The 12,149-nt window shown below is 36.0% G+C and overlaps 2 protein-coding genes across 5 annotated transcripts in view; one reads left to right on the top strand and one right to left on the bottom strand.

Annotated features, from left to right (window-relative positions):
* LOC107684368 (uncharacterized) overlaps positions 1–1,451 on the top strand; it is a 23,926-nt gene extending 22,475 nt beyond the window's left edge. The window contains exons 17-19 of one of the 4 annotated variants that reach the window (XM_016480618.1): positions 334–515; positions 959–1,004; positions 1,326–1,451. In XM_016480618.1, coding sequence (XP_016336104.1) covers positions 334–515; positions 959–993 — 217 coding nt within the window. In that variant the 3' untranslated portion in view covers positions 994–1,004; positions 1,326–1,451. Of the gene's footprint in view, positions 1–333; positions 516–958; positions 1,005–1,183; positions 1,273–1,325 lie in introns of those variants that run through there. The other 3 variants (XM_016480620.1, XM_016480617.1, XM_016480619.1) reach the window with 3 other exon arrangements.
* arhgef15a (Rho guanine nucleotide exchange factor (GEF) 15) lies at positions 1,298–12,149 on the bottom strand. Its single transcript, XM_016480616.1, has 15 exons — positions 11,494–12,149; positions 10,027–10,758; positions 9,351–9,405; positions 7,978–8,042; positions 7,517–7,764; positions 7,254–7,414; positions 6,975–7,127; positions 6,717–6,846; positions 6,550–6,624; positions 5,412–5,504; positions 4,810–4,964; positions 4,084–4,251; positions 3,901–3,980; positions 1,862–1,966; positions 1,298–1,784 (listed from the first exon to the last, which is right to left on the bottom strand). Exons 1-15 carry the CDS (start codon positions 11,885–11,887, stop codon positions 1,633–1,635), a joined length of 2,766 nt encoding a protein of 921 aa, XP_016336102.1. The 5' UTR covers positions 11,888–12,149; the 3' UTR covers positions 1,298–1,632.

Genomic DNA, 12,149 nt, shown 5'->3' with positions numbered 1-12,149 from the left:
CCCACACCTACCCCTAAACCTACCAATACTAGGGGGGTAATAATCTGGCAGGGGTCAGAATTGGGCACAACACTGCATACCGGCCCTCTTCAAGCACTGGGCTTATGAGAAAGTGTATTTACTAAACTATTATATGCATTGACTCTGTAAGCCCCTACTTATTAGGCTAAAAAAAAAAAAAACTTCAGACAAGAACTTTATTGAAGTTTGAAATTTAGGCATCAGAGAAAAATGCAGTTTAAGTGTGTAAATGTGTGGCTCTGATAAAGTATATTTATCTGTATATCCCACTATTTACCATTAGTTAGTTTTCTGTATTTCTCTTGGGTTCAGGGTTCCACTTGGCTGTGTCTATCCAGAAAATGGAAGTCGCACTCTTGCCATCTACCTGCCATCCCATTCTCCCACATTTCTACCTATGGAACACGCACATAAAACAGCCTTGCACTCACACACAAGGCATCCTGAGGGCAGAGGTGAGGAACAGATCAGACATTCACAAGATATCTTAACAGGTAAACAACCTACTGAGATTGATACTTGGGTCTGAGGATGTCATGCTCTTGTCAGGCAATAATTACTTGTGAAACACAGATGTCACCGGGCATGTCACATTTTGGCATCAGCCTCCTTTGGCTACTACCAAGTGATGGATGAACCGACACCAAAATACTGTTGTATGTAATTGGACACAGCCTTTGCTGTCAGTAACAAAAGATATGGGAAGTTTTTCCTCTCCTGTTTGAAAGCTGATTAGTCAATTCAAGTGGTACTTAAAAATATTTACATTTGTAGAGGTTTAGCTAACAAAGTTTCACAATCCTGGTCCTGAATATAACAATGCATATTCCTTAATTGCTGTACTGTTATCCAAAAGGCTAACAGGCTGTTAAGATTAATATAACTTTACGTGAAAAAAAAGCATTAATTAATTTCTTTATTCACTATACTCTTACAGATCAAAAAATCCACTCACTGCCAGCTGGAGGATGACACCCCTAAAGGTAATTGTTTATACTTTTGAGAAAGAAATTAAATGTGCAATCTGTATTTACTAGGGTAAATCTGCCCCATTTTAACGGATTTTACACGCATATTAATAAATATTGTATTGGGTGACTTGTGAATAGGGTGTTCTAAATAGGAATTGAATCAAAAACCTTTGTGGTGTGCTTTATCCAAGGCGACAGGTCTCAGCAAAGTCAAAGAAGACTGTTTTATCAGCCAACATGGGCATTTTCACCTACACGGGCATTATCATTGGGATAAACATGAAAAAATTTAAAAATAAAAAAAATTTTTTTTTTGGTTTATTATAAATGTAGCAATAAAACCTGCTTGCACTGTTTCTATGGAGCTGAAGGTGGAGCCTGACAGCACAATGGAAGGGGCTCGTCCTGTTAGTCACCTCATGACAACAGCAGATCTGTCCAATAAAATGTCTTTTTTCACAATCCAGGCTTCCTTTTGAACATTTTTAAAAACTTCTTGATGTTCTTCATATTCTAAAGATAATTATAGCAAGGGGGTTACTAATTAGCCCCTGCTTCGTGTGTGTGTGTGTGTGTGTGTGTGGAAGTGGAAGCTATTGGGGAGTGAGGGCAAATGAGATGGGCAGTGAGTATATAGGAGTCAACTTGGAGTGTTTTGACTGGTTGCTTGTGTGATTTGGTACTTCTCCCTCACGTTCCGCCGTCTCTGGTGATCAGTAGTTACTTCTAATGTATTCTCTGCTGGAAACCATCCCTTCTCTCCATCAGAGAGACGCATGCCTTCATACCAACCTTGACGAGCAAAATGGAAATCAATTTTAGTTGAGAATTAAAAAAAAAAAAAATGTAAGTAATTTTATTTTAACTACCTTCACTGGTTTTGCGCAGCACATTGATGACATCAGATGGCTCCAAGCTAAGCTCATCTGCCTGTTTTGCCACATACTGACTGACACACTGCACTTGAGGACAATCTGATTGACAAACAGACACACACACAAAATTAAACTCATTATATAGCAGGATAAACTGTATCATAGAGACCTTATCCAGAATATAATTGCGGAAGCGTTCTCTAAGTGTTTTTTTTTTTGTTTTTTTTTTTTTAAATAAGTGGCCTTAACTACTATATACTTGCATTTAAATGAATAATTTGGTACAATGCACTTATTGTGTACATGTTTTTACATTGTTTTAAAAATACCTGCATGTAATTACATCTGTCATTTCTGTAATTACATTTATAATTACACTGTTGACCCATCCCTTAGACCTTAACCCAACCTTAATCCTACCCATACCACCAAACCTGTCCCTAACCATATCCCACCTCAATAGCAACAAAGGTGTTTTGCAATACAATATGAACACAATGAGTACATTGTACTTATTTTTTGATGTAAGTACATAGTAGTTCATTCCACTTAATATAAAGTCTGACCTTTTTTTTTTTTTTTTAAGTGGAATGAGTGGAAGCAGCTTTCCTAGTGAAAAATAAATATACTCAAATGTACTGTATTTGAAATACATTTATTTCATGCTATGTTTGCTACAAATACATTTACACATTTATGTACTTTATGTATATACACTTATGTCCTGCAATTGTACTTTTAGTATGCTAAACTGGTATACTTATAGTCTGCTAAATTGGAACAACTCTTTTTGCACTTTATTTGTAGTGCTGAAGTATTGTTGATTATTATTAGAACTATTGCAAAAAGTAGAACTATTGCAAGTTTACTTTAGGTATACTTTGAATAATATCGGCCTTTAAATGCAAGATCTTTAAAGCCCATACAATCCTCATCGATAGTGACATAACACATTTTAGGATTAATATTAAGAAATATGCATTGTGTACAAGTAGTACTCCAAATAAAGTTTAATTATAATTTTGGTAACACTTTATTTTAGGGTCTCTTATCTAGTTGCTTATTAGCTTGCATATTACTAAAATATTAGCCATTTATTAGTACTAATTAAGCACATATTAATGCCTTATTCTACATGACCTTATTTTACATCTCTAATCCTACCCAATACCTAGATTTAACAACTACCTTACTAACTATTAAAGGGTTAGTTCACCCAAAAATTAAAATTCTATCATTAATTACTCACCGTCATGTCGTTCTAAACCCGCAAGACATCCGTTCATCTTTGGAACACAAATTAAGATATATTTTTGATTAATTCTGACAGCTCTCTGACCCTCCCATAGACAGCAATGTAATTACCACGATCAAGGTCCAGAAACGTAACAAGGAGATCGGTAAAATAATCCATGTGACATCAGGGATTCAACTAATTTTACATTTTACATACACAATTCACATGGATTATTTTACTGATCTCCTTGCTATGTTTTTGGACCTTGATCGTGGTAATTACATTGCTGTTGAGGGTGAGTACTTAATGACAGAATTGTCAATTTCGGGTGAACTAACCCTTTAATAAGCAGCAAATTAGGATTTTTTTGAGGGAAAACTTGTAGTTAATAAGTGAAAGTGTTCCCTACTATAAAGTGTTACCATACTGATATAAAAATTGAGTCTTGAGCGATATGTCAGTAAATATGTTAAAGGATTTGACCTATATTTAGCATGAAATTAATGTATTTTTAATATATAATTTATTTTTATTTTTTTTACTAGGGTTTACAATCCCATTTTTCAGAGTTTAACAGCCACTGGTCACCATTCACTTTTACTGTATGTAAATCAACAGTTCTTCTTTAGAAGTCCTTTAGTGTTCCATGGAAAAATTTGAAACATTTGGCAGTAACATGAAGGGGTGTAAATGACCAATGATTTAATTTTTGGGAGAGCATTCCATTAAAAGACAATGCTACTGCATTGTGTGATGTTTCCCACGGTATCTGTGAGGTAATGAATTAAAAGCTCACCCCAGTCCTCATAAATCTTCTCCTCCCCAAGTGCTGCTTTAATCAGTGGGAAAGCAGCCATCCACCTATGCATGTCTGACCTGGGGCGAGGGTGTTATAAAGAATGAGAGGTCAGAATGCTAAAAATCTAAAATGACAGTGATTTCTGTCTAGAATAAAACTGCTGAGCTACATGCATCTTACTCTGTATTAGCCTTGAGCAAGTGTTCACAGGTGCTCCCCCGATAGTTTTCCAGGAAGGTCAGACAGAAACAGTGATCCAAGTGTGGCCCAAGATTGTTTTCTGTGGCCTGTACCTGAACCAGAGACCGATGAGCATGATCGATCACCACAAAGCGGTCTGGACAACCACTGAGAGGAGAGAGAGACAAAAAAGGGCACCGCATGAGGCCGAAGATTCGCTCAACTCATTCATTACATTGCGTGCCACAGCAATTTTTTTTTAAATGCCTGAAATAAGGTTTGTGTTTAACACGAGCTCAAAATATTTCCACATTTTATTCTAGAATATAAAATACATCAGTAAAACCACTTATTTATGTAATATGTAGGTTATGTGTGCTCTTGCAGATTGTTAACTCAAACTTTTCAACTGTAAATAAATACGTTGAAGTCATGTGACCATGGGGTAGTTTATAGCCTAACGTTAGCTTTTTATGTCTGGTGATGACATGTAGGCTTTAAAATCCATAAAATTTGGGAAGATTATCATGATGAACAAAAGGTGTAAGAATGATAAACTTTCACTAGTCACAGAGCTTTTAAAAAGTCAATGGGAAAATCCTATTGGGATTTTGTTGAGGGACCCAGGGTGATATTGGGCTACAAAAATACATCATCCCTACAAAGATTTTTTAAATTTATTTTTCCTTTGTTTTTGAAGGTTAATCTCAACCATATGCTTCTAACCTTTTCTTTGTAGTGAGAATGAGAAGGTCATTGAAGAGGAACATGTACACTGCGGTATATTTGTTGCGGATGTTGAAGAGAGACCCTCTTTTACACAGCTCTTGTAGTTCTCCCTGTTTTTCTAGACAGCGTGTTTTAGAAACAATTGGAATGACCTGCAGAAATCAAGAAACACAAATAGCAAAAAAAAAAAGGAGAATATTTTCTATTAATAATATACACTGATCAGCCACAATATTAAGACCACTGACAGGTGACGTTTGATTAAATAGTTCACCCAAAAGTGAACATTCTGCCAGTATTTTCAACAGAACTAAATATGTTAAATGTTTTTTAATGGTTCTTTGCGGCTAGTTATAATAACCTTTTACTAATCAATTTATTTTCTGCTATCTAAGGCTCTTGAGTTGCTCTTTGGATCTTATATTGATGTCACATTAAACATTTTCAGAAAAGGGGATTATTACTTCTAAGCATTATCTTTAAACAAGATAACTGAAGCCCTCTTGGGTTCTGTGAAGCACATGTGGATGTATTCTAAAAAAAACAAAAAACTTTAATTTGTTTTTCCATTTGACTAGTGCAGTAATGCATTTACAGACCTTGAGTTTGTCAAACTCCAGCTTGTAAGAGAGTTGAATGAGCTCCTCCATCTGTTTCATCTGCCCCACCTGTGTGTTTGCCTGCGTGATTAGCTACAATTAAGAACGATGACAAGTGAAAATCAAAGCTGGATAGGAATGATAGAACAAATGCATATGGAGAGATTTCACATTTTTGTATCATATTTGAAAAGGTGGGTTAGATTTATTGTTAGTTGCCCATTTTACAGTTATTTTACTTCAGGGACATCAACACTCATTTTGTAAAGCTGTTATGAAATCAGCAACATGACAAATGTTCTATAAAAAAGAAAATGTGGGGGAAAAAAAGAGAAAAAGTTTACCAGGGGGTTATTAAGTAGATTGGCAATATTTTGTTATTCCTTTATTCTTTCACTGCTTATTAATATTTGAAAATCTTATTGCTGCAAAAATTAAAGTGCATAGTGTGGTGCAACTCACATACAGATCCATGCAGAAAATATCAAATATCTTGACCTTTTTTGATAAGATGATAGTTTGTAATAGGCTGTATGAATTCATATTTGTAAAATATTTGATAATAATAAAACATTTATTTAAAAAATATTTTGAAAATAGTGATTAAGATGTACATACTTCCATGTTTTCAATATGTACTGTATGTGATTATGTTTTACTTGATATTACACCGCATGTTTTTCAAAACCAGATGGAACCAATATGAATTCAAAGAGTACATTTTAAAGAGCTTTGGTGTATGTGTTTTAAACTAGGGTTTTAAAAGATTTTTCTTTATTTTTGTCACTGGCCCATGGTAAAACAGTTTTGAATGTGACTCACCCAATCAAATGTTGGATTCAGAACATTATATTTTATATTTAAGCAATATCACTCAAGCAAAAGTACTTGTATACTGTTTCACTTGTGTACTCGTTACCCACAGGAGCTCACAGTTGTGCTGATATTCAATAAAACAAAACAATTGTGAGTGTGATATTGCTTTAAAGCAGTTAATACTGATATTTCAGACAGAAGCAGCTAAAGAAGAATTTAAAATTCTATGTTGTAAACACTAAAATGTTTTACAGCTGTTATACTAAACATCAGCACTCAGTCAATCAAACTCAAGGCTCAATGCTGATTTAGTTGATTTTACCTTAGACACTGAAGCCAGGGCCTTGGAAGCTGTTTCCTCTTCTTTACTGCCCTTTGCAGTCCGTTTTTGAATATTCTACAAAAGGTTGAAGGTCTGATCATTTCACATTTACTGGAAAAATTAGAGTAACAAGTATTTTTGGAGAACATTAGCCGTGTGTATCTCACCTGTAGAAGGATTTTGATGCGTGTGATTCGCTGGAAGGGCAGAAGCATAAAGGATGTGAAGGGCAGACGTTTACAGAGTGGAGATGACTCTAGCCGCCTCATCACAAGAGAAAAATCTCTGCTACTCTCCCTGCCAGGACCACACATACACATAAGCAACATGCCCAACAACACTATGTTTAATGATCACTAAAACTGAACTTAAAATATTTTACATTAAAATTCTTCTTTTTTTGTAGGTATGGGTAAAAGTCTCACATCAGTCTGCTGTAGGTCTTCTCTTGGTACTGCTGATTTCGGACATAATCAATAAAGACTGAGAAATGGTTCTCTGAGTGCTCATAAATGATGTCACACACATCAGATATCACCACACTCTCATCTACTCGCTTCAGCAGATCTCCTATAAACCTGAGAACAGAGATGTGCATTCATACCTATGGGGTAGTAGTTTTTTTTGGTTGAGACTAAATAAGTGATGACAAAATTGTCATTTCTTTCATCTGTCATCCTCTTGAACTTGTCTCTCTTTCTCACCTCTCGCTGACTTCATAGACCTGCAAAAGGTTGGAGAAGATGGCCTTCCTATCATGAATGACCAGAGTCTCACTGAGTTCCCGTGACCCCAGGAAATGATCCTTCAGAACACGAAGGGAGCGCAGGTAGGAGGCCTCAGAGGTGAGCACCTCAAACATGCTCTAACACACACGTAAAATTTAAAATAAGAATATGTAACAAAGCTGAATTTGGTAAAGAAAGATGTAAAGTTATTTCTAACAGTGGTAAACTATTACTCTCACCTCTTGTCTCTGTTTTTCAGTGCGAGTGAGTTTATGTAACACTCCACTTTCCTTCACCACTGTTAAATCCTGCCAGAGTGTAATCTCTTCAAGGCCTCTCTTGGATCGGGTGCCAACCACCCTCAGACCTCCGGGCCCATCGAGGCCTAGGGTTTCACTAACACTCCTCCTGTTGCAATCAGGACTATCAGACTGGATCTGACCGGCTTCTTTCGAGACCTTTGCCTGGTAGATCTGATATAGAGGTTCTGAGGATGACACATTGTTTTTGAGAATGCTTGGTTGAACAGCAAAAGATTCAAAGAAATGTTATTGCACCTAATGTTCATTTAATCTAACCAGTGAAGTTCTATAATAAAACCAGAAACCAGAAATGATCATTAACTCTTGTTTTTAGACATCTGAAATGGATGAAAAATTTTCCTCTGTGTGTGTATTATACATTAATTTAATTATCTCACCATAGTCGCTGTTTGGCTCCCAGTCACTGGAGATTCTCCGTGGGCTTCCTGTTTTGTCACACAGCCTGTAAGAAACCCACAACAGCTTAACCTGGCCACACGTTACAGGGCTCAAATGAGTATCTATCACAAATAATAAAGGTCTAATGACATTTTTTTTTAAAGTCATTTGTCAAGTTAAAAAAAAAAAAAAAACACTCTGGATGTGTTAACAAAACTGGGAGACAAAAAATGGCAATTCCCACCACTTCATATTTTCATTTTGACCACTGTTTTCGACTAGCAGAGAGCCAGAAATAAAACCTCTCTTTTTCAAATCCTCAAAGGTTGGTATGTCAGATTTTTATTTCAGGGAAAGAGGATGTGTAAATTAAACTCTTAGCCTACTACTTGAAAGATGTTGAAGATACAGTATAAAGTAAATAAGAATAAATGGGGGGGGGGTCATAAAAGTATGCATTCATTACATTTAAGTACATTTTAACACATTTAAGTAACCACAAAAGTTAGTTTGTAAAGTGCACTAAAACGACGGTCACAAATGAAAGTCTCGATCACGTGAGGAGGTAACTAGGCTGTCTCACTTCCCATTAGGAAAGCTGTATTTGACTACATCAACTAAAGATAAGTAATCATTTCATTACAGATTTGCACACAATCAAAAACGGTAACTCTTCACAATAAGGTTTGGTAACACTTTATTTTAAGGTGTCCTTGTTACACGTTACATGTACTTACTATTATAATAACAATTAATTATGCATAATTACATGCAAGTAACCCTAAGCCAAACCCAAATCCTAACCCTAACGTTAATGTAGTTAATTAATATTACTCAGTACTTACGTGTATAATTACACTGTAACAAGGACACCTTAAAATAAAGTGTAACCTAAGGTTCATTAGTTAACATTAGTTAACTACTTTAGTTAACATGAACTAAGAATGAACAATACTTCTACAGCATTTATTAATTGTAGTTAATGTTAATTTCAACATTTACTAATACATTATTAAACTCGAAATTTGTGCTTGTTAACATTAGTTAATGCATTGTGAATTAACATGAACTAACAACGAATAACTGTACTTTCATTAACTAACATTAACAAAGATTGATAAATACTGTAATAAATATATTGATCATTGTTCGTTCATGTTAGTCAATACATCAACTAACATTAACTAATGGAACCTTATTGTAAAGTGTTACCCAAAAACCTTTAGTGTTTTTCTTACAATGTCTTTAAGAAACCAGGAGCAACACAAAACCTACTCCCTGAAATTAATGATAGAAATTCTTTGACCCCTCTAAAAATCATTGCATAATTTGCACACTTTTTGAGAACAACTTACTGATGCTGTAAACTTACGCTTCCGTGTCAATAGACTCCCAGTCTTCAAAATCATCATTTTCATAGCTTTTACCTAGAAAACAATCATGAAGCTTTTCAGAAATCTAGACATATGTGTTTCATTTTAAGTTCTGACAAAGCATTTCAAAACAGATATAAAAAAAAATAAATAAACTCATAACTGATAGAATTCCTTGATGCCCAAAATTATTTTGGTAAGTAGGACATGTTCCTGGATCAACATTAGGGTAGGGTCAGGATCAGTGTTGGGGAAAGTTACTTTTAAAAGTAATGCATTAGTAACTCAGATATTCTCTTGTAAATTAAAAAGTAATGCGTTACTTTACTAGTTACTTGGAAAAAAGTAATCTGATTACGTAACTCGCGTTACTTGTAATGCGTTACCCCCAACACTGGTCAGGATTAGGTCTGAGGTTAGGGGCTTAGACAATGTTACAATACTTAATGTTTGGGTTTAGGGCTATGTTTATTCGACATTTGAGACTATGTTTATTTGACAAGAAAGTTGTTAGGATCAACACAAGATGTCATGCTTGGCAAAATCTTGGCCACTATCTTAAAAAGTGCATAGTTAAAATATACAGTCATGCACAATTTTTTTTTTCTCTAATGAAACTGCTTTGTGTGCTGTGCTTTAGTAAAAAGCAATATTTGGAAAATTTTCTGCACTCACCTGATGGGTTTGGCATAGATATGCGGTGAGACAATTTTCCATTCTCACTGCTGCTGGTGTTTCTGATTGGTGGACCGCCGCCTCGAAGAGAGACTACACATGCCAGCGCTGGCTGGGAAGACCGTTTCTTTATCTTTCGGTGGGACGGAGGATGTAGAGGAAGTCGTGGGGGAGGTCGAGGAGGGACAGCTGGAGGGGTCACTTTATTGTCATTTGATGGCAAAACATCCAAATATATTTGAGAATCGGTGTGCTCCAGCTGTGCATACTGTTGGGTATTTTTATACTCAGATGACTGATAAGTCCTTGGTGGTAAAGGGGGTTTTGAGTGGTTTGGAATTGACTCATCGACATATGCAAATCCATTCCCTGCTAATTTGTGAGGGCTGTGGTGAAGTAGAAAGCTTTGGCAATTTATACATGGAGGCAACTCTTGGGGTTTTGAATTGGGAGATGGGCTGTTCTGCAGCGAATTGACTTTATTGCTGGTTAGGTGTAAAACATCCTTATTTCTCTGACTTCCTCTGTTTAGATGTTTGTGATTCTTTTCAATCACAGTATCCATGTCATTTTTCTCCTCGTATAGAGGTACCCAGACTAGTTTCATACCAGGCCTTTGAAGATGGCAGAGGCAATGACAGTGTTTCTCCTCTGAGTGGGTAGGTGGCGCAGTTGAGCCCTGATGATTCTCTGTGGTGCCACTCACATTATTCACCTCACTGCCATCAGGAGCTGAGGGAAAGAAGGGTAGTCAAGTGCTTTATTAAGCTTATCAACAGACCTAGACATAATCTACTTTTTTCTCCCCACATTTCATTTTTTGTGCTGGTAAAATGGTATAAAATTAGCTGAGAGTTCTACATCCTTTTTTGTAGGTGAGAACATAATCAGATTAGCCAAAATATTTAATAACTGGCCATGGAAAGGAGCAGGGGTTTGTGATCAGTTGCCTTCTACTGTACAATGCTCAAAGCCAGTGGTCCTTAATTGATTTCACTTGAAGACCCACATTTAACATCGGACATAAAGTTGCAACCCAACAAAAATGTTATGTTGTACAAGAGCAAACACAATTTAAATGTCACTTGAATTTCAGTGGTTTCATGCTCTCAGCAGCTAATTCAGTGCACATAACATGTTTATCCTGCTTGCAAGTTAACCTGCATTTGGGTCACTGACAAATACAAGGTTTTCAAAATAAAGAAAATAAAAATATTTAAAAAATCTAAAAATGTTTTACGAACAACTCCTGTACCCCCTGTATTTATGTTGGTGTTATATGGTTTTAATTTAACGACTCTAAACCTCCATCATGTGATAGCTACATCACAAAAACCTACATCAAGTAATAGCAAACACAAAGTAAAACAATCACCGAGAACCACTGTTTTCAGCATTATTTCATATTTAGGCATATACAGTATAAAGCACACACGTATTAGAGACAGATTTCAAAATGTTCACTACCTGATCGACCCACATCCACATGATCTATTGCCAGTTGAAGATTTCTTTCCCCCAGCATCCGTCCACTTTTCGTAAGTCTTGAAAATGAAGATATATCCTCTACTCGGTCCTTTGTCTTGGGTGGACATGACAATCTAGCTCCGACTACCACAGACCTTTCACCTTGGCTCATATTTTCAGAGTATCTTCTTTCATTGCTGTTGTAGTTTACTGCCGTTTGCTTGTCCATTCCTTGTTCAAAGTTACGCAATGCATGAGCCACTCTGCTAGAGGATCCAAAGTGGCTTGACTGGTGTGAAGCATTAAGGTTTGGTTTTGGTGGAATGGTAGGTTTTCCACCGGATGTGTTGTAGATTGACTTATTCATCATTTGATGCTCCAGAATAATTTTCATGTCCAAGTGAGCAAGATTTACAGATCAAAATCCAGAGACACATGGATGCACTGATATTAAAGTGCCAAATGCATCAACTGATGCAGCAAAATCCCTGATTGTGCAACAGTTTAGTGTCTTTGTCAGTGAAGCCTGTGTTGTCACACTCTGTTCAGTTGTCATATCAATATTTTAAAAAACAATAAAATAAGTTAATTTACCTTTCACTGAGCATTCAGTGCAGCCACACACCATATGTGAAGGAATATTTTACCTCCTATCC

This window comes from Sinocyclocheilus anshuiensis, unplaced genomic scaffold (assembly GCF_001515605.1).
Source record: "Sinocyclocheilus anshuiensis isolate Anshui unplaced genomic scaffold, SAMN03320099.WGS_v1.1 scaffold29, whole genome shotgun sequence".
Taxonomy (NCBI): Eukaryota; Metazoa; Chordata; class Actinopteri; order Cypriniformes; family Cyprinidae; genus Sinocyclocheilus; species Sinocyclocheilus anshuiensis.
This window is presented reverse-complemented; position numbering and strand designations above follow the sequence as displayed.

What these genes read in the sequence shown, in the direction of transcription:
- arhgef15a (XM_016480616.1), bottom strand. Translation starts at nt 11,887, where the DNA reads ATGAAAATTATTCTGGAGCATCAAATGATGAATAAGTCAATCTACAAC. An exon ending in AAGACCTACAGCAGACTGAT is followed by an intron (nt 6,847 to 6,974) that starts GTGAGACTTTTA and finishes TGGTCCTGGCAG; the next exon opens with GGAGAGTAGCAGAGATTTTT. An exon ending in GCATCAAAATCCTTCTACAG is followed by an intron (nt 6,625 to 6,716) that starts GTGAGATACACA and finishes AACCTTTTGTAG; the next exon opens with AATATTCAAAAACGGACTGC.